Raw genomic sequence first — 19313 nt, 5'->3', positions numbered from 1 at the left:
GTTACTCGAACCCAAGAGGATTGACTGTCTCCATCTAGCACTTCACCCATCTGTTGCCTGCCCATGGGAGTTCTGTTTATAAATCTTATGCAGTTAATTGTTTCCCAAATGAGGTCAGTGAAGAGGTAGGTTACTGTGTTTTAAACTAATACGCTGGCATCAAGGTTTATACAATAGTTTATTATGACAAAATGAGCGACACAGAATAACAATGAGATACCACAGCACACCTATTAGAATGACATATCCCTGAGGACATATGACATGGAGTGTCTTTTCATGTGCTTGTGTGCCATCTGCACACCTTCTTTGGTGAAGGGTCTGTTAAGGTCTTTGGACCATTTTTAAATCAGATTGTTTTCTTATTGTTGAGTTTTAAGAGTTCTTCGTGTACTTTGGACAATAATCCTTTATTAGATGTGTCATTTGCAAATATTTTCTCCCGGCTGCTTTCTTAGTCTCTTGACACTGTCTTTTGCAGAGCACAAGTTTTTAATTTTAATGAAGTTCAGCCTATTGATTATGGATCACGCCTTTGGTGTTGCATCTTTAAAGTCATAGCCATATTCAAGGTCATCTAGGTTTTCTCCTACGTTATCTTCTAGTTTTATTATAGTTTTGTGTTTTACATTTAGGTCTGTGATCCATTTAGAGTTGATTTTTGTAAAGGGTGTAAGGTCTGTGTCTAGATTTGTTTTTTTGCGTGCTAAATGCTCAGTTGTTCCAGTACCATTTGTTGAAAAGGCTACCTTTGTTCCATTGCATTGTCTTTGCTCCTTTGTCAAAGATCAGTGGACTACATTTATGAGGTGAATGTTTAAATTAAAAAATTTATGACAGTAAAAGACACATTGCCATTAATCCCCCTCAAAATACTCCCCCTAGCTTCAAACACACTTATCCCATTGTTCTTGCACTTTGTGAAGCAGTTCTGGAAGTCCTCTTTTGTGACTGTCTTTAGTAGCATTGTCGTGGCTGCCTCGATGTCCTGAATCATTTTGACTTTGGGGAAGAGCCAGAAGTCACACGGTGCCAGATCCAGTGAATAAGGTGGATGAGGACATACCGTAATGTTTTTATTTGATAGAAATTGCCATATACCAGGAGCGAAGTGTGACCTGTAGCGTTGTCATGATGCAGGATGATTTACGGCACACTTTAAAACACACCTTCTCTCAACCGTAGCTCACACCTGACTGACTGCACTGAATAAATGGAAACTTGTCCCACAGTTCCTAAGGTTTGATGCACTGCTTCTCGTATTGATGATTTCTGCCTTTCTGTTGGACGGCACTCGGCAGCCACATTCACCATATTTTGTGATCACAATGGAAAGGCTCCTGTATGGGTCTATTTCTGGGCTCTCTATTCTGTTCAATTGGTCTCTTTGTTTTTTCACTGATACCGCACTCTTTCGATTGTTGTAACTTTGTAGTAAGTCTTTAAGTCAGGTAGCGTCAGCCTTCCAACTTTACTCAGTATTGTGTTGAACATGCCAATTTAAAAAAATCAACGTCATTAACGTGATAAAATTCACCCATTTAATGTATACATCTTGATGAGTTTTTGCTACATTTATACACTTGTATAATCACAGAAGTATATCATTTTCATCACCATGAAAAAGCTACCTTTTGCCCCATTCCAGTCGTTTCAGCTCTCAGGCAACTACTGATGTGCTTGCTTTCAGTATAGATTAGATTTGCCTTTTCTAAAGTTTCATATAAATGTAATAATAAAATATGTACTCTTGTGCTTGTGTTCTTTCACTTAGAATAGTTTTTTGAGACCCATCCATGTTATTGAGCCTATCAGTAATTCATCTCTTTTTATTGCTGTGTGGTATGCCACTGTGTGCCTACACTACATTTTGTTTATCCATCCATCTATTAATGGTCATTTGGGTGGCTTCCAGGTTGGGGCTTGCTGCCATGAACATTCACGTTCAAGTTTTAGTGTGGACATGTTTTCATTTCTTTAGGATAAATAGTTAGGGATGAAATGGCTGAGTGGTATGATAAGTGTAGGTTTCACTTTATAAGATATTGCCAAACTGTTTTCCAGAGTGGTTGTATCATTTTACATTCACAAGAGCAATGTATTAGAGTTCCAGTTTGCTCCATTCTTGCCAACGCTTGGTTTGTGAGTCTTTTTAATTTTAGCCATTCTAGCGGGGGTGTAGCGTATCTAATTGTGATTTTAATTTGCATTTCTCTGATGACCAATGATGTTGAGACTCATTTCACAGGCTTATTGGCCTTTCCTATATCATATTCTGTAAAGTGTGTTAAAATATTTTGCCCTCCCCCCGTTTTTTTTACTGTTGTTTGTCTTCTTCTTGAGATACGAGTAGAAGAGTTCTGAAGGCAAGTCTATTGTCAGATATAAGTACTGCAAATAATATTTCCAGTCCATGGCTTGCCTTTCTGTTTTCTTTTTCTTTTTTTAAAGATTTTATTGGGGAATTGGGGGAGGGGGACAGACAAGTTGCTGTCCGTTTGTTCTTCAGTCTAGTTGTGGAGGACGTCGCTTCACTGGCCCATGTTGGTATTATCATTGCGATCTTCCCGGCTGAGGCAGTCATGCGCCAGCCATTGGACGGCTGCTCATGGCGGCTCACAGCAGCTCACGAAAACTCATGACAGCTGCCGGCCAGCCCCACTGCAGCCTACGCCATTGCCGGCGACTCATGGCAGCCCAGTTCCAGGTCGAGCTGTTGTTCACCATCTCAGCTGTAGAGGGCAGCGTCACTGGCCCTCATGTGGGATCCGAACCGGGGCCCTGCTGCTCAGAGCTGGTGTCCCAAGCCAACTCTTAACCAACGCGCCACTTGGCCAGCCCGCCTTTTTGTTTTCTTAATATTGTGTATTATAACTTCTGCAGAAGTTAATGAAATCTTTTTTTTAGGAAGCTCAATTTATTAGTCTTTCCTCTTATGACTCATGTACTTTTTATATGCTATCTAGGCAATATTTACCTACCCCATAGTCACAGATATTTTCTCCTATCCATTTAGAAGGTTTTGAATTTTAGCTTCTGCATTTAAGTCTAGATCTATTTTTAATTATTTGTTTTGAATGGAGTGGGATAAATTTCAAGATTCACTTTTTTTCCATAAGCGTTCCAGAACCATCTGCTGAAGAGATTCTCTTTTCCTCATCAAATTATTTTGGCATCTTTGCCCAAAAATAATTGAGCATAAGTCTGTGGCTCTATTTCTGAACTATCTAGTCTGTTTCATTCATCTGTATGTCTATCCTTATGCCAAAGCCAAGTGTTTTGATTATGTTAGCTTTTTAGTAAGTCTTGAAATTAGGTTATGTTAGTTCCCTTCATTTGCATATAATTTTAGAATCAATTGGAACTTGGCTTGGAATTGCATTGAATCTACATGTCATTTGAGGAAAAACTGACATCTTAAAAATATTGAGTGTTTTGATCCATCAACATGGTGTATTTCTCCAATTCTCTAGGTTTTATTTAATTTCTCTCAGTAATGTTTTGTAGTTTTCAGCACAGAGGTCTTGTAACATATTTTGTTAAACTTATCTGCTAGTATTTCATGATTTGGGGTCCTGTTTCAAGTGATATTGTATTTTAAATTTCAATTATAAATTTTTGGCTGGTAGTATATTAAGTATGTGCTTACCTATAGGTTTTTCAAAGATGACGCCTATCACATTGAAGAAGTTCCTTTTTATTTCTAGTTTGCTGAAATTTTATTATGATTGGATATTGAATTTTGCCAACTTTTTTTGTGCGCATGTATTGAATTACATGGTTTTCTCATTCTGTTAATATGGTGAATTAATTTTATGCTTGAATGTTAAAGCAGCCATGCTTTCCTAAGATAAACCCTACTTGGTGATGAGGTTTTATCCTTTTTATATATTGCTATATTCTATTTATAATATTTTAATAAGAATTTTTGCATCTTTGCTCATGAGGGATATTGTTTTGTAGTTTTCTTGCAATGTCTTTCTCTGGTTCTGGTATCAGAGCAATACTGGTTTAATAAGTCAAGTTGCAAACATTTCCTCCTCTCCTATTTTGTGGAAGACTTCATATAGGGTTAGTATTATTTGCTCCTTGAATATTAGATAAAATTCATCAGTGATGCTATTTGGACCTGGAGGGTTTTTGTTTGTTTGTTTGTTTTTTAATTGGGATTTTTTTGTATTGTTGATTTTAAATAATTTTTTTATTTTAAAATAAAAACATAAAAGTTGTCAATATAATACATAGAGTTCCTATATATACTTTACCCAGTTTCTGTGATGTTAATATGTTATATAATCATAGTACATTTGTTAAAGCTAAGACATTAACATTGGTAAAATACTATTAACTAAACTCCAGACTTTGTAAAAATTTCACCAGTTTTCCCACTAATGTTTTCTAAAATGCAATCAGGCTACCACATTGCATTTACTATTGAAATGTTTTTAATTACAATTCATAAAGTTGTTGTTCCCTTATTATTATTTTAATGTCTTTAGGGTCTGTATTAATGTCCCTCATTCCATTCTTGGAATTTAAGATTTGTGTTATGTTTCTTATTGTCATAATCAGTATAGCTACAGATTTATCACTTTTGTTTTTTTGACTAACCAGCTTTTGGTTTTATTGTTTTCTCTATTTCCTATTTCATTTATTTCTGCTCTCATCTTTATTATCTTCTTATTCCTTCCACAAATTTTGGGTTTAATTTGACATTCCCTTTTTTTAGCTTCTCGATGTGGAAACCTAGGCTACTGAGTTTATATTTTTCATTTTTCTAATAAAAGCATTTAAATTTCTAAGCACTGCTTTAACTGCATTCCACAAATTTTGACATGTTATGTTTTCGTTTTTATTCAGTTCAAAGTATTTATTTTCTAATTTTCTAATTTCCTTTGTAATTTCTTCTTTACTTATAGAGTATTTGTGTTTTTTAACTTACAAATCTTTAGATATTTCAGATGTGTTTGTTACAGATTTGCAATTTAATACCATTGTGGTCAGAACATGCTATGTATGATTTCAATCCTTTTAATCTTGTTGAGACATTTTATGGCCCAACAAGTCTTGCTTCATGAATGTTTCATATGCACTTAAAGAGTATGCATTCTGTTGTCGTAACCATATTAATAGTTTACACATTCAAAAATTAGAATTAAATCAACAAATATGTGGGAAAGCTCACATTAAACAAAAGTAGGATAAAAGGAAAAAAAAATCCAAGTAATTTTTGAACAAAGTAAACTTTTTATGCTCCGTGCAGTATATTCTGAGAACAAAAAACTACAAAAAAATTTTGATCTTAACTTAGTAACTTTGCTGATGGTGATAGCATGGGAATAGCTATTATGTGTGTACCATAGGACTGAACAAATGAGTACATATTGAAGTTGGTGGAAACCAATATTCTCACTACAGGAGAAGGAAGACAAAAATATGGGATGAGTGAAGGAGAAGAAGAACCTTGTGGTTCTGGATTAAAATTAGGGCCTTATGATTAACAGATATATATTTCCCTGATTCTGTCTTCTTAGGGGTCCGGAAATGATGAGAGTCCAACAGCAATGAGCACTCCTAGATGAGCTTGGTTTCCAATACCATGCACCACTAAAAGAAACGAGGATTCCTTGAAGAAATCACTGATCTAGGTTTTGGACTGGAAAAGTACAAGGTAAGCTTGCAATTTCTTGTTGTGCTAGAAATTAAGTATTAAAAACTGATGGCATGTCAAAGGACTCAGCCTTAGTGGGGCTTTTATTTCCTAAATTTGGGACAATTGGACCTTCAAAAAATACCAACTATAAATGAATTATAGCACATCTGATTTTTTTTTTTATCAAAGGGTCTATGTGTACAGAGTGATACTAAGACAAACAAAATTTAAAAACAACCACAAAACCAACAACAAATGTTGTGAAGGTGGAGAGGGAAAGCTCCTTTTGACTGAAGGATACAGCTAATTCTGGGAGAAACCTACACTCCACTCCACTGGGGTATGTTCCTAGAGTGTCAGGTTGCTATGGAAACACAGAGGAGAGCATCTCTTTGAGAAGAGGAGAGGTGCGGGGGGGGGTAGTTTGTGGAGGAGGTGATACTTGACATGAATCTTTAAGAAAGGAGCACAGGAGCTACCCAAGTGGTAGAAGTAACCATTTTTGTAAATACTGACTGTGGCATACATCATTAAGATCATAAAACCACTGGGTGAAGGGTTGTTGCTGGACAGGCTATGAATAGTCTCAAATTGTCACATCATATATAATATTAATTAGTTTAAAAGGGGGAAAGGACTATTACAATAGGAAAACCTGGCAAACTCCAATTTAACTAAATGATCAATCCAAACATCACCAAAACCAGACAAACTGACCTCATGTCCTCCCACTTTGATACACTGTGATGAATACAATGTCACTTACGTAGTATTCTTGCCAAAAATGTTTGAACGGACGAGGAAACAATTAGACAAATCCAAACTCAAGGAATTCCATAAAATAACTGGGCTGGACGCTTTAAAAATGCTAATGTCCCCAAAGATAAAAGCTGGGGACTATTTTGGTTGAATCCTATATATTTTTAAAAGAGATTGTTAGGACAACTGGAGATATTTGAATATGGACATTAGATAATAGTATTGTATCAATGCAACATTGTTGGAGTGAGGTAATTGTGTTGTGGTTATGTCCAACATTGAGTGAGGTTAATTGTGTTGTGGTTATTGGATAACGGCCTTGTCTTTAGGAGATACATGCTGAAGAATTTAGGTGTGAAGTGTCATGATGTCTACAGGTTACTGTCTAATGGTTAGGCAAAATAATCTGTCTCTGTGTATTTATATGGTACATGTGATAAAATCTAACCGCTGGTGAGCCTGGGTAAAGGGTATGGTTATCATTATGTTATTATTGCAGCTTTCCCATAAGTGTGAAAAGTTTTAAAGAGCTGAGAAAAAAATTAAAGTTAACTTTCAAAGAATAGAAAAACTATGTGTAATTTCAGAACACTGAGAAGGGAAAAAGAAACAACCAATTGAGCAAAAAATTTAAAAAGAAGCAACAAGAAAGTGTAACAGAAAACATTGAACAAGATGATAGTAACTAGAACTAACATCAATTTTCTTGATTATATGAGTTTTTCCATTGTGACAGAGGCTCTCTGAGTTAAAAAATCAGATTGATGCTATGAGATAAATCTTTTTTTAAAAGTTAAACCTTTTAAAAAAGAATCAACGGCAACAACAAAAAAAATAAAATAGGAATAATTACAATATTAGACAAAATAGATTTCAAGGTGAAAAATATTAGTTGCAAGAAAGGATATTTTATACTGACAAAAATGTACATAAAATCATAAAAAAATATCGTAAGTTTTAAAAAACCCAAAAAATACCTTTGAAATATATAAATGGCAAATTCAGTTCCAAAATCACAGTGGGGGTATGAAGCAATTGTTTTAGAAATCTCTTTTAGATTAAGTATATAAAAATTAAGTCATTCATAAAAAAATGTGGTGAACCAAGTTGATCTAAGGGATAAGTATATCGAGATGTACAGAACAGAGATACTTATAGAATGTTCGCAAAAAATGGTATTGTTATTGACATTTTATTGGGTCAGAAAAAAATTAATGCTATTTCAAAAATGTGTTAACAGTATTGTGCTTGTATTTGCAAATTAGCCTTTATCTTTTAGAGCTATACAATTTTATGGATAAATGATGCAATGAAAGGGAGTTGCTTCAAAACAGATGGGAAGGAGGAGAGAGTGGGTGGGGTATAGACTTGGTACCAGTTAGCCAGGAGCTGATAATTGTGGCGCCTGGGTGATGGGTACATGTGTGTTTATTGCTCTGGGTTCTATATCTGTACATGTTTGAAGATTTCCAGCGTAAGATGTTTCTAACAGGAAACTGCCATGCATTTAAAATAAGTAGGTATATATCAAGCCTATGGGTTTTAGTGAAAAAAATATTCATTGTATCATGATTTATAAGAGAAAAAATGAGAAAATATCCTCAATGTGTACTAATTGGAGAATGGTTAAATGATTTTGGAACACTCCAACTGCGAAATGTTCCACAGCCTTTCCAAAGGGTGATGCACATCTTTTTACGTGTGTGGAAAAATGTCCAAGATAGATTCAGTGAGAAATCAAGCTGCAGATCTCTCTCTGCCCCTTTGTACTTCTCCAGCTCTCCCAACCCAACCCCAATACATACACAAGAAAACAGAAAAAAGTCAGAAGAGACACAGTCCAAACTGTTAGAGAAAATGGAATTTGCAGGAGGCAGAGGGAGAGGTTGGGGACGAAGCTCTTTCACTTTTTACTTTGTATACTTCCAGATTATTTCATGTTTTTCCTAGAAAGTGTGTATTTTGAAGTTGAAGAAAGAAAAATGTTCATTAAAGGAAAAGAAAACCGAATTGAGATGTAGCGATCTCTCTTCTATGGTGCACATCATCCCACTTGCATTCGTTCTCTAAAAACTTCTACTTTATTTTGTGAGAAGCAGTTAATACAATTTTACTATACATGGCTAAGAATGTAGTAAGAGGCAGAGAGTACAAGTTAGGAAAACATACTTGCCCTACCACACCGGCCACGATCCTGACATAAGATCTAAAATCAGCCCTCTACATATTCCTAACATATAACTAACTAGTAAGGAGCTCCACGGATTTGTGGGTCATTGTTATAAATAAGCTTATTAATAACGCGTTTCCCCAAAAATGAGACCTAGCCGGAGAATAAGCCATAGCATGATTCTTCCAGGGTATGCACCCCTCATATGAGGGTTTTATGACTTGTTTCAGGGAGAAGGGTGCCTTTTCCACAAACGCCTTCAGCTTAAAATATTCAGGATGCCCAGGTGCCATATTTTGGCACCTAAAATCATGCGAGGGCTTATTTTCTGGCTTGGTCTTATTTTCAAGGAAACAGGGTATCTGCTCAGATATTTTTGTTTTCCAGACTATATGGGGAATCATAATAGTGTTTATTTTCAGTAATTGGGCAATTTTCTTGTTTCATTTGAGCTCATTTCAAGTAGGGACTAAACTTTTCCAAATTCTGAAATCTTAATAATCTAAAATTTGAAAAAAGACGCTTTTATGTTATAACATCCCTTCAGCATCTTTCAAAATAAAGGGGATACATTGCATCAATTTATAATGTTTGTCAATTCAGGTGTAACGGGGGTGTTTTCAGGCTAAAGTATTGGGAGCATTTGGACGTTTTAGAGCATGACCACTGGCACACCAATCTTTTCTATGCATTTCTGATGACTTTGAGCAAAGAGGCATCACGAAAGACCGATAACCACAGTGTCAATGGAGTAAAAGCTAAAATAGGGACAAGCTACTCCAGCACTTTTCGCCTGAAGGGAAAAAGCGAGTTGAAAGGACACTGCACAGTTACTGGCGGTAGACCCCGGGTTCCATGTTCTACTGAAACATGAGGAGAGCACAGCCCACTTTCTACCAGTTATTTGTTTTTTATGATTTCTCCCAGGTCTGGTTATTGTAGATGTTGCTGGGTCCTAAGTCTCAGATCTTTGGAAATCATTTTCTTCAAATAAGAAATAATACCTGGGATGTAGAATATACTCCTACAGAATGCTGTCTAAATGACTATGAATGAACACACACAGAGTTAGCACTCTTTAACAGAAGCCTGAGATTTGGGTTAAAATGAGACAAGGGCCTTCTTACCCAAAGACAGAGTAGATAAACTGTCTTGGTTGATTCTCCTAAAACAAACCTTGGTTGTTAAATGATATGTTTAATCTCCTTCAGATCTTTTACTGGTAGAGCCAATTCAGTCTCTAGTACTTGTTTTGTTAAATGTATAAAGAAGGTGAAACGTCGATTGGTGTCATTTGATTATAGTGATGCTATCTCGGTTTGGTGAAGGAAGTAGAAAAATATATCCGTTAAAATGTCAATACCTTATATAACTGGAACATACCTGACAGGGGACAAAGCAGCATAATGATGGGTACTAGGTCATTTTCAGTGGTTGGAAGTGATTTATTCATGACATCATACGCTTACATACCATAGCATGGGGACTGGATATCAAAATAATTGAAGTCTTTTAGGTACTCTAAGGATGTTTCTTCATGTAATCCTCATGACCACCCTGAAAGGCATCAATGAGCTTTAGAGATGGGTCTTAGAGAGATTAGCTATGGCCCAACATTTCAGAGCAAGCCCCAAGGGTTTGGGAACTTATTAAGGTCTAAAGTCTGCCTTTTCTAAAGTCGGTGCTTTTTCCAGGATGTATGGGATCTTTTACTAGACTCCTGAGCACTGCAATGGGGTTGTGAGTAGTTTATGACAATAGACCCAGTGATTGTCCACATGAAATACTTAATGGAAAGAAGGTGGGACCAGTTCTATACATAAAGTACACCAGCTACCACCCTCAGAACTGGAGGTGCCGTAGGGGCCACAAGGAGAAAGCTGATGGGAGAGGAGGGATTGCTACTCAGGGAACAGACTACGTCCAAGTGGCTTTGGACATGGAGGCAAGTGTTCTCAATGCAGATTATGACGCTTTCCAGGTGGGAAGGGAGGGCAATGACTACGAGGCTTGTGCCCTGACATCTGCGGGTATTCTCACCAGGCTAAAAGTAGGTCACCTGGTTTTATTTACCTGTGGTTTTATTTTGCCGATCATAAACGTAGTATCTTCTTCTGATAAAAATTTGATTTATCTTAATAAGACCTGTGGATACTCTTTTTGAAGGTTAAGAGGATCCCAAGATCTTGTTTAGAATTTAACTTACTAAGAAATGTGCAAGTAATTAGATGCAAGGTTAAAGGTTAATTCACACTCATGTTCAAATGAGGGTTTAAAAATAAATAACAGGACACCTTGGCAGAGTAACTAAACCCAGAGGGGCTTTCAATCTAAACCTCACCCAGCCTACGATGGAGATAATCTTCCTTCTTAAATTCTAATAGAAGTCCTGTATTGTCTAATATTTTTTAAATGCTTTGAAGATATTTTGTATAGTGTTACCTATCACAACAGGTGTAGAGAAAGATCCAAACACTCAACAGTGGACAAGGATCCAATAAATAGGGCACACACGTTGCATTTGCATAAAGTGAATCAAATATAATTATATAGGATGAAAAACAGTTATGAGCAAAATTCAAAATAGCATGTATACTAAGATGATGACAATATATAATTATGAATGAGTGGGGAAAATAATATGCAAAGGTGAAAAGTTGTATTGTGGGTTTATGATTTAATACTTTTTAAAAATGAAATAAGAGATCCAGCAACATCTAAAAAGTAGTTTAAAAGACTGTCCCATGAAAAATAATTCAAAAGTATTGGCTATACTGCACACACACACACACACACACACACCCCCCACACACACACCATATATTATACATAATACTATACATACATAAATACTATATATTATATATATAATACCACACACACACACATATACACATATATATGTATGTATATCAGAGATGTTAGAATGGAAAGGGAAAAATAAATTATTAGAGAATTTTGTTTTATATTTTCTGTTTAGGTAATAAAAGGTATTTGTGTGTTATACAGATGTACATCTTTAATGTGACTCCTGAATATTTTTCTTGTCTTTTTATGTTTTTACATGGCAAGTGAGGTAATAAATATATGCCTTATTAACAAAATTTGATAGAAAATTTGGAAGATAAAAGTTTAAAAGTAAAAATCAACTACCATTATTTCATACCCCAGATATCTATCCATTAATGATATTTTGGCTTTTCTTATGTAATATTTTCTAAACATAACTATTTTTTTGAGCAAAATTGGGAACACTGAACAAGAGGTTAGTATCGTCCTTTATTTCATTTAATAATGCCCCAAAAGGATTTTCCCCCATGTCCTTAAATATGCTTGGAAACATATTTTTAATGGTTGGTTAATAATTCTGTAATTTATTTAACCATTCTACTCTTCCCTATTATAAGTAATGCTGGATTGCATATCTTTACACATGAATTTGATTATATCCTGATTATTTCTTGATTTTTAAAAATTCTAGTAAAAGAACCTATGTTTAAAGGTTCAATTTACATAAAGGTGTAATTTACATTAAGTAAAATCAACTCGATTTAGGTGTACAATTAATGAATTTTGAGATATATATATATATATATATATATATATATAACAGCAGGTGGAGAAAAACAGCTGTGTTTACCTTTTAGTATTATGTACTTGAGAGTTAATATTATGAAAACTGTAGGGTAAGGAGAGATTTTTGTTTTCTATTTTTCCCTACTAATCTCAACCAATGCATTTGATCAGTATTTCATGTATTTCTCCCCCCACCCTCTCTCTCTCTCTCTCACTCACACACACACACACACACACACACACACACACACACACACACACACACACTTGCACCTTTTACTTTCTTATTTCATCTCAGCCAATTAGCTCAGGAAAATTAGTATTGCCATCTTCAATCCATCCACAAATCGAAAAATTACCCAGCTAACATGAGAGTAAAGCTATGATACACCTACCTGTATACAGAGAGAGTCAAGAGCTGTGATGCAGTCTTACCTCGTACATAATCAATACTAATAACCCATAATCTCCACAATAGGTTCTATATTATTTCCCTTATTTAAGCCTCATTATTCCTCAAGCATTAACCTTCAAATTGTTTCACATGTGCGCACACACACACACATACAACCCAACCACCCCCAAAATTCGGAATCATTGATGAAGAGAAATGATGTAGGCATAGCCAGTGAAAAAAGAGGTATGGTTTCGGTAGAGAAAAGAATCTTTTAGGCAACTATGGGGGATTAGGCTGTTAAGAAATAGAATTATGGCCCAGTCTTACCTTCCAATTCCTTAGGATGAAGATCATTGATAAGCTGAAGTTTGATCAACTTGATCAATCCCTATGCTGCTGAATAACTGTGTCTGTCCTCATTGTACACGTGAGAATGGAGCTGTGGGGTGTTCCAGGAGTTCCATGCCAAAGAGAGGCCACCAGTTGTTCCCTACGTCTCTCTACTACCCCTGTGCACCTGCCTCACCCAGTCCTACGTTACTCTGCTTCCATTGGTCAGAAATACCACTGCTCTTTGCTCCAAGGATGCTGGGAGTTTTCATGTACAACATAGGGCGTGGCCTATAGGGTGTACTTTTTCTATTCCTGGGACTTCCAGAGTCTAATCTCTCTCATTCACCCATCCAACCAATGTTTACTGAGCACCTACTTACCTGCTGTACGTTCAGCATTGTATGAGGTACAGAAGCTCAGTGTGAACAGAACAGCTGGGCAGTGCTCTCAGAAACTTTCAGTGTAGCTGTCCCTGCACCCATCACCTGCCTCCTTCATTCTTCACCATCGGGTCGTTTGCCCCCCGAGATAAAAGCTGCTCCTAGCTCCTCCGAGACTTAGCATGGGTAACTTGTGCCCTCTTTTCTGCTATTTCAACTTCCGCATCCTCTTGTCTTACTGCCATCCGAATCCCATTGGGCTGGACATTTCAAAATCTTTCCCACGTCTCTCTAGACTTTGTCTTATGGGGTCCCTCAAGGTCGTCTTCCTTTTCCTCACCTTTCAGTTGTAAGCGGCCTTCTCAAGCAAACCTCCCTGGATTAGTCACAGCAACTCTGGGATTCAGCGATGTAGTTTACTAAGCTAGATGCTAAGGGACATAACGGTCACTACCGTTGTCCCCTGAAAGAGCTAAGTGGCCTGGTCTGAGAAGGCAGCAGCAGCAGGGGCCCTGCCCCTCCTGTGCCTCGGGGTGTGTTTAAAATCTGGTTAATTTATGGTGACTCCATATCTGAGTGCCATATTCTCTTCTGTTAGCCTGGGAGCAACCTGAAGGCAAGAACAGTGTCTGCTTTTGAACCTGGGACCAACTCCCCATTGGGGTAAAGCACTCACCTAACTAAGACTGGGATCTTGGGCATCTTCTTAGACACTTTAAAGAAACTAGTGTCTCCTTTGTTGTCAGTGAAGTACACGCCGGCCACGCTGGTCACGAGGTTCCCAGGGAACGTGAACAGGACCCTTTCGTCATCACCCTGGTTGGCCCAATCCCAGGCTTGGCCTCCAATGAGCAGGCCCCCTCCGCGTTTCATAAACTTGACCAACTTTTCAGTCATGGTTTCGTTGTAGGCATCAATACAGTAAACCCCCAGGGAGTCTTTCACTTCCGGCTCAATCTTCGCCTCCACCCCAGAGCCCTCGAGGATTTTGGCCAGGGGTGCCAGGGATGGGTGTACACCAATGGGAGCCCCAGGGGAAGAGCAAAGCCAACCCACTGCATTGAGGAGAAAGGGGGTGAGCTGGGCTTCTACCAAATAGTCCTCGTGGGACAGGACCACCAGGCGGCCTCGGCCATAGGAGGACGCAGCAATGAGGACCTGGCCCATGTCATTCACCATCACTGGGAAGGAGGCCTCTCCAATAAGAAGCAGTTCACACGGGATGGCATCTTCAGGGACATCCCAGCTTGTCACTCCATTCATAAGGGCCTCGAAGGCAGCAGAGGGAGTTGCCATGGCTGGATGGGCTTCTGCAAAGAGGAAAGCAAAAACTCAGCTTGATGAAGAATGGATCAAACAAACAAACAAACAAACAAGCCAAGTAGTTCATTCCTCCGCTAGCTGAGGCAATTCTTCCCTTTATGCAGATGAGACTGACATTGTGAAATGTTTCACCAGGGGTGGCAATGTCTCCTATCCAGGAGACCCCATCATACCCTGTCCTCTTAAGCTCTCCTGGTCAAGCTAAAAGGGCTCAATTCTTTTCCATAGAATTGTGTCTCCAAAGAGATATGTTTAAGTCCTAACATCTATGAATGTGACCTTATTTGAAAATAGGGTCTTTGCAGATGTCATCAAGTTAAAATGAGGTCATACTGGACTTGAGGGGGCCCTAACCTAATGACTGGTGTCCTTATAAGAGGAGGAAATTTGAACACAGACACAGATACCCAGGGGAGAGTACCAGGAGAAGATGGAGGCAGAGACTGGAGTGATGTGTCTACAAGTCAAGGAACACTAAAGATCGCTGGCAAACTCAGGAGCTAGGAGAGAGGCCTGGAGCGGGTTCCCCTTCAGAGCTTCCAGAAAGATCCAACCTTGCCAACACCTGGATTTCAAACTTCTATGCCTCTAGAGCTGGGAGAGGATAAAGCTCTGTCGTTTTAAGCCACTGAGTTTGTGGTGACTCATTCCAGCAGCCCCTGGAAACTAATATAGGGTACAGCACGCGTCCCCTCACCCCTACTCTACCCCACTCAGCTCCCACACTGATCTGATTAATCCCAGCTCAGGGAAGCAGAATTCCAGCCTGAAAAGTCTGGGTCTTCAGAGAAGGTTCTTTGGTCATAGTCACAGGTGATTGGATAACAGGAAAGCAGAGGTCCTCTATAGCTGAATCCAGGTCCCAGAAGCAGAAGATAAGTTATTAAATTATGGCAGATTCTTCCTTGCACCTGGACACAGCAGAGAAAGGATTTGTATTCACAGAAATCCTCTGCTCCTTCACCATGAGCTCCCCATGTAAGGACGCTCTACAGGCTGACCTCTGCTTTATGCATTTTACTGAAACAGCTCCCCCGAGGACAGATGTGTTTTCATAATTGGGACATCCAGGGTTTGTCATCCTCATGGACCACTCCACTTGGTGACTCTGGGCAATGCTCTTCTCTCAGTTCCTGAGGCTGTCACCACCTCTAACCTTATGGCCCGAGCCAGTGTCATCATGTGCCACCTCTTGAACCATTTACTTCCTAGCCTTCCCTTAGCTCTTCAGAAAATTCTTATGTTTTTATCTTTGGCCCTTTTACCTCTTTTCTATTTCCTTTGTCAGAGAGCATGCTCATTCTTAAGGTAATATGTCAAAGCGATTACACGCTTGACTCTGGGTCTGAATCTCAGCTTTGCTGTTACTGACTGTGAGATTGGGTAACCCATCTCAGGTTTAGTTTCCTCATTCATTAAGTTGGGATGACAGTATCTACCACGTAAGGTGTCCTGAGGATTATAGGAAATAACACAGGTTACGTGCCTTTCAGTGATTTAACACACACACAAACACACACACACACACACACACACGTGTATTTGCTTATAATTATTTGGTAGAGTAAAATATTTAAGTATGTGTGTAATAGAGAATTTTTAGAAAGTAAATGGAAAACCTAACCCAATGTTAGATTTCACCAACCCTGGATTCAGCATTCTCTCATTCTGATTTTATAGTTTTCCTATTTTGGCGCCAACACGAACACTAATACAAGTTATTATCATGTTTAGTTCTCGGGTATTTCTAGGGCTCCTGAAAAAGTCCTTGGCGTAGGCCCCATGCCTTCTCAAGGCCACTGATGGAAAGGCCCTGATGTGACAAATACACTCAAGAGCCCCACAGAAAGAGCACACGCTCCAGTTGGTAGTGGTCTCTAAAGACTTACACATATTCTTTTCCCTCCAAACCAGCTCCTCGTAGGTAAACTATGTAAGCTTGATGTCCCTCGTTGTTAAAGAGGGTAGCCTACACCCCAGAGAACTACTACTGAGAAGACACAACCCAAAACAATTGGTTAATAAGAGCTTGTCCCTTCCCTGCTTCTCCTGGTATCCACAGATAACCAGGGCAGCTAACTATACAGTCACACTTGTGTCCCTTCTCCCTCCTGTTCCATATCCAGCTGGTTCCAAGTCCTGTTAATGTCGTCGTTCACGGTTTCCAATCACACTGCCATTAACCTAGTTCAGGTCCTCAGTAGCTCATTTCTTGACTAAACTGATCCAGTTTCTCAGTCACCACTATCTCTTGTCACCTCTATTCTTCTAAAGCCACCAATGGTGGTGTTATTTCCTAGAAGAGAACCCTGGACCTCACCTTGGCCCACAGGGAAGAATCTGAGAGCTCGGCCTGGGGAGTGAGGCGTCCAGGACTGGCTGCTCCTCTCTTCCAGCCGTATCTCCTGCCACCCAACCTCTCTGCAGCGCCCGGAACACTTGGCATCCTTGGACATGCCCTGCTTTCACTCTGGGTTCTCTTCCCATCCTTGCTCCTTCCTGTTCCCTCTCCCACATCTTTCTATCTATTGAAATCCTATCCTCCTAACAGAAGACAGTCACAGAAGAGGACATTTAAATAGCTGATTCATTTATGAAATTATGCTTCATCTTACTAATCAGGCAAATGAGAATATAATGTATGTTGCCCATAAGATTGTCAAAAAAGAAAGTGGTAAGGGCCGGCTGAATGGCTCAGTTGGTTAAGAGCTCGCTCAAGAGTGTGAGCTCTGAGCAACAGTGGTTTGAGTCCTGATCCAAGCTGAGCAGTCACTGAGCTGCCAACAGGTGGTAGGATGGCTCAGCTAAAAAAAAAAGAAAGAAAGTGGTAAAGAAAGAGAAAGAGGAAAAGGAGGAGGCAGAGAAGAAGAAGACAAAGAGACAAAGGCAGCTAATAATGTCCACTGTTCAAAAGGCTTTGGGGACACTAGCACATCAGTTGGAAGGACCGAGAACCTGACAGCCACCTGACAGTGGCTACTCAGTGATCCGTCTTCTAATAACATTTCTCTCAGAAATAAGAGCAGCAGTATTGAAGATATACATACAAGATGCTCATTGCCACCCAAAATTACAAATGGAGAGAGATAAGTGACAACCTAGACATAGAGATAGATAAATGACAAGGAATGTTTCCTAGAGCCATTTTTGACTCCTGTGGGTACAGGATCTGTAACCCCAAGGTACACCTATTATCCATGTATCCTGTCTCCATAATCCACTCTGCCCAACATAAAATTTTGGGGCACAGTCCCCAGCCAGCCACCCAGATACACCCCGGAAAGAACTGCCCATCAGACCCCTTCTCTCTGGGTCTGTGTCACTGCTGGTGTTGGTACTCGAAACACACCCAGAGCAGGGAACTCACGCTTTTGTCTTTCTAGTTGTACCCTGAGCTCGCTCATGAGAGAAAAAATATCTTGTCAAGTGACAAAGGGATGGGCAGGTGGCTTGGAGATTTGAAAAGCAGGGGACCAGGGAGAAGAGGAGGGTTTTTCCGGATGGGTCCCCTCTTCTACCTTTCTCTTGGGCCACACTGGTGGCCCGAAGTGAGCGGGACTTGGCTGGGAATGCCTGAGCTCCCCTTCTCTCTGCCTGCCGCCCCCTTTCCTGCACTGTGAGTGCGGCTGCAGTGTCGTCAGCCTTCGTCTGATGCCAATGCTGTGTACGTGTCAAGACATTTGAGAGGGAGAGTGTTTGAGTCAAGTGTGATAATCTGCATTAGAGAATATCATGTAGCTATTACAAAGGATGAGTTAAAGCTATTTTGCATCTACCTAGAAGGACGGTCTAGATATATTTAAGTGAAAATTTCAAATCACTATAACCTGTAGGACACAGACCCATTTTTGTATGGGTGAAGGTAATAATAGTAGCAGTACTAGTAATTTTAATAGTTGTAATGACAATACAGTTCTTACCAGCTTCTGGGCATTATTAGTGCTTTACATAAATTATTTAATACTGACAGTAAGCCTATGAGGTATGTACTACCATTATCTCCATTTTATAGGTGGACAAAACCACACAAACACAACAAAAAACCTGACGGCCAGAGAATTTGTTACTTGCTCAAGTCACATAGGTGGTAGTGGCAGATCCAGCATTCAGACCCAGGAAATCTAGTCCTGGAGTCCACGTTCTTAACTGCCAGGAATAGATAAGCCTGTCCAGTACCAGGATCTTACATCCATAGCAAACCTACGGAGGCCACATTTCAACATTGATGCATAAGGAAGGGAAGAGGTGAGCAGTATTCTTTCTCTTTATATAAGTCTGTATCCTTTCAATTGTTATATTATTAGAACAATTAAAAATAGCACACTCAAGTCAATCAAGTGCACACACATTAAATGCCCAAGTATTTAAGTGATTAGATTGACCAGGTGCTCCTATCTCACTCATCCTAAAATGTCTTCCTTCCCAACAGGTTGTGCATTTGCCCATCAATAGCTTGAGCTTTGTAGCTGGTTCTGTTCCCACTGTAACCAGGTAGGGGTGACTCAGACACTTAGCTTTTTTTGTTTTTTAATTATTATTAGTTTCAGGTGTACAAAACAACATAATGACATTTACACCCTCACAAAGTGATAACCCCACCAAGTCTACTACCCCTCTGACATTGTACATAGCTATTACAATACCATTGACTCTATTCCTATGCTGTACTTTACATTCCATGACCATATATATATATATATATATATATATATATATATATAT

General features: G+C 38.9%; 1 protein-coding gene across 5 annotated transcripts in view; it reads right to left on the bottom strand.

The window, feature by feature from the left end:
* TCAF1 (TRPM8 channel associated factor 1) overlaps positions 1–19313 on the bottom strand; it is a 45684-nt gene that overhangs the window by 10882 nt on the left and 15489 nt on the right. For all 5 annotated transcript variants that reach the window (XM_019629107.1, XM_019629105.1, XM_019629106.1 and 2 more), the window contains exon 2: positions 13945–14578. In XM_019629107.1, coding sequence (XP_019484652.1) covers positions 13945–14564 — 620 coding nt within the window. In that variant the 5' untranslated portion in view covers positions 14565–14578. The remainder of the gene's footprint in view (positions 1–13944; positions 14579–19313) is intronic.

Source organism: Hipposideros armiger, unplaced genomic scaffold (assembly GCF_001890085.2).
Source record: "Hipposideros armiger isolate ML-2016 unplaced genomic scaffold, ASM189008v1 scaffold_825, whole genome shotgun sequence".
Lineage (NCBI taxonomy): Eukaryota > Metazoa > Chordata > Mammalia > Chiroptera > Hipposideridae > Hipposideros > Hipposideros armiger.
This window is presented reverse-complemented; position numbering and strand designations above follow the sequence as displayed.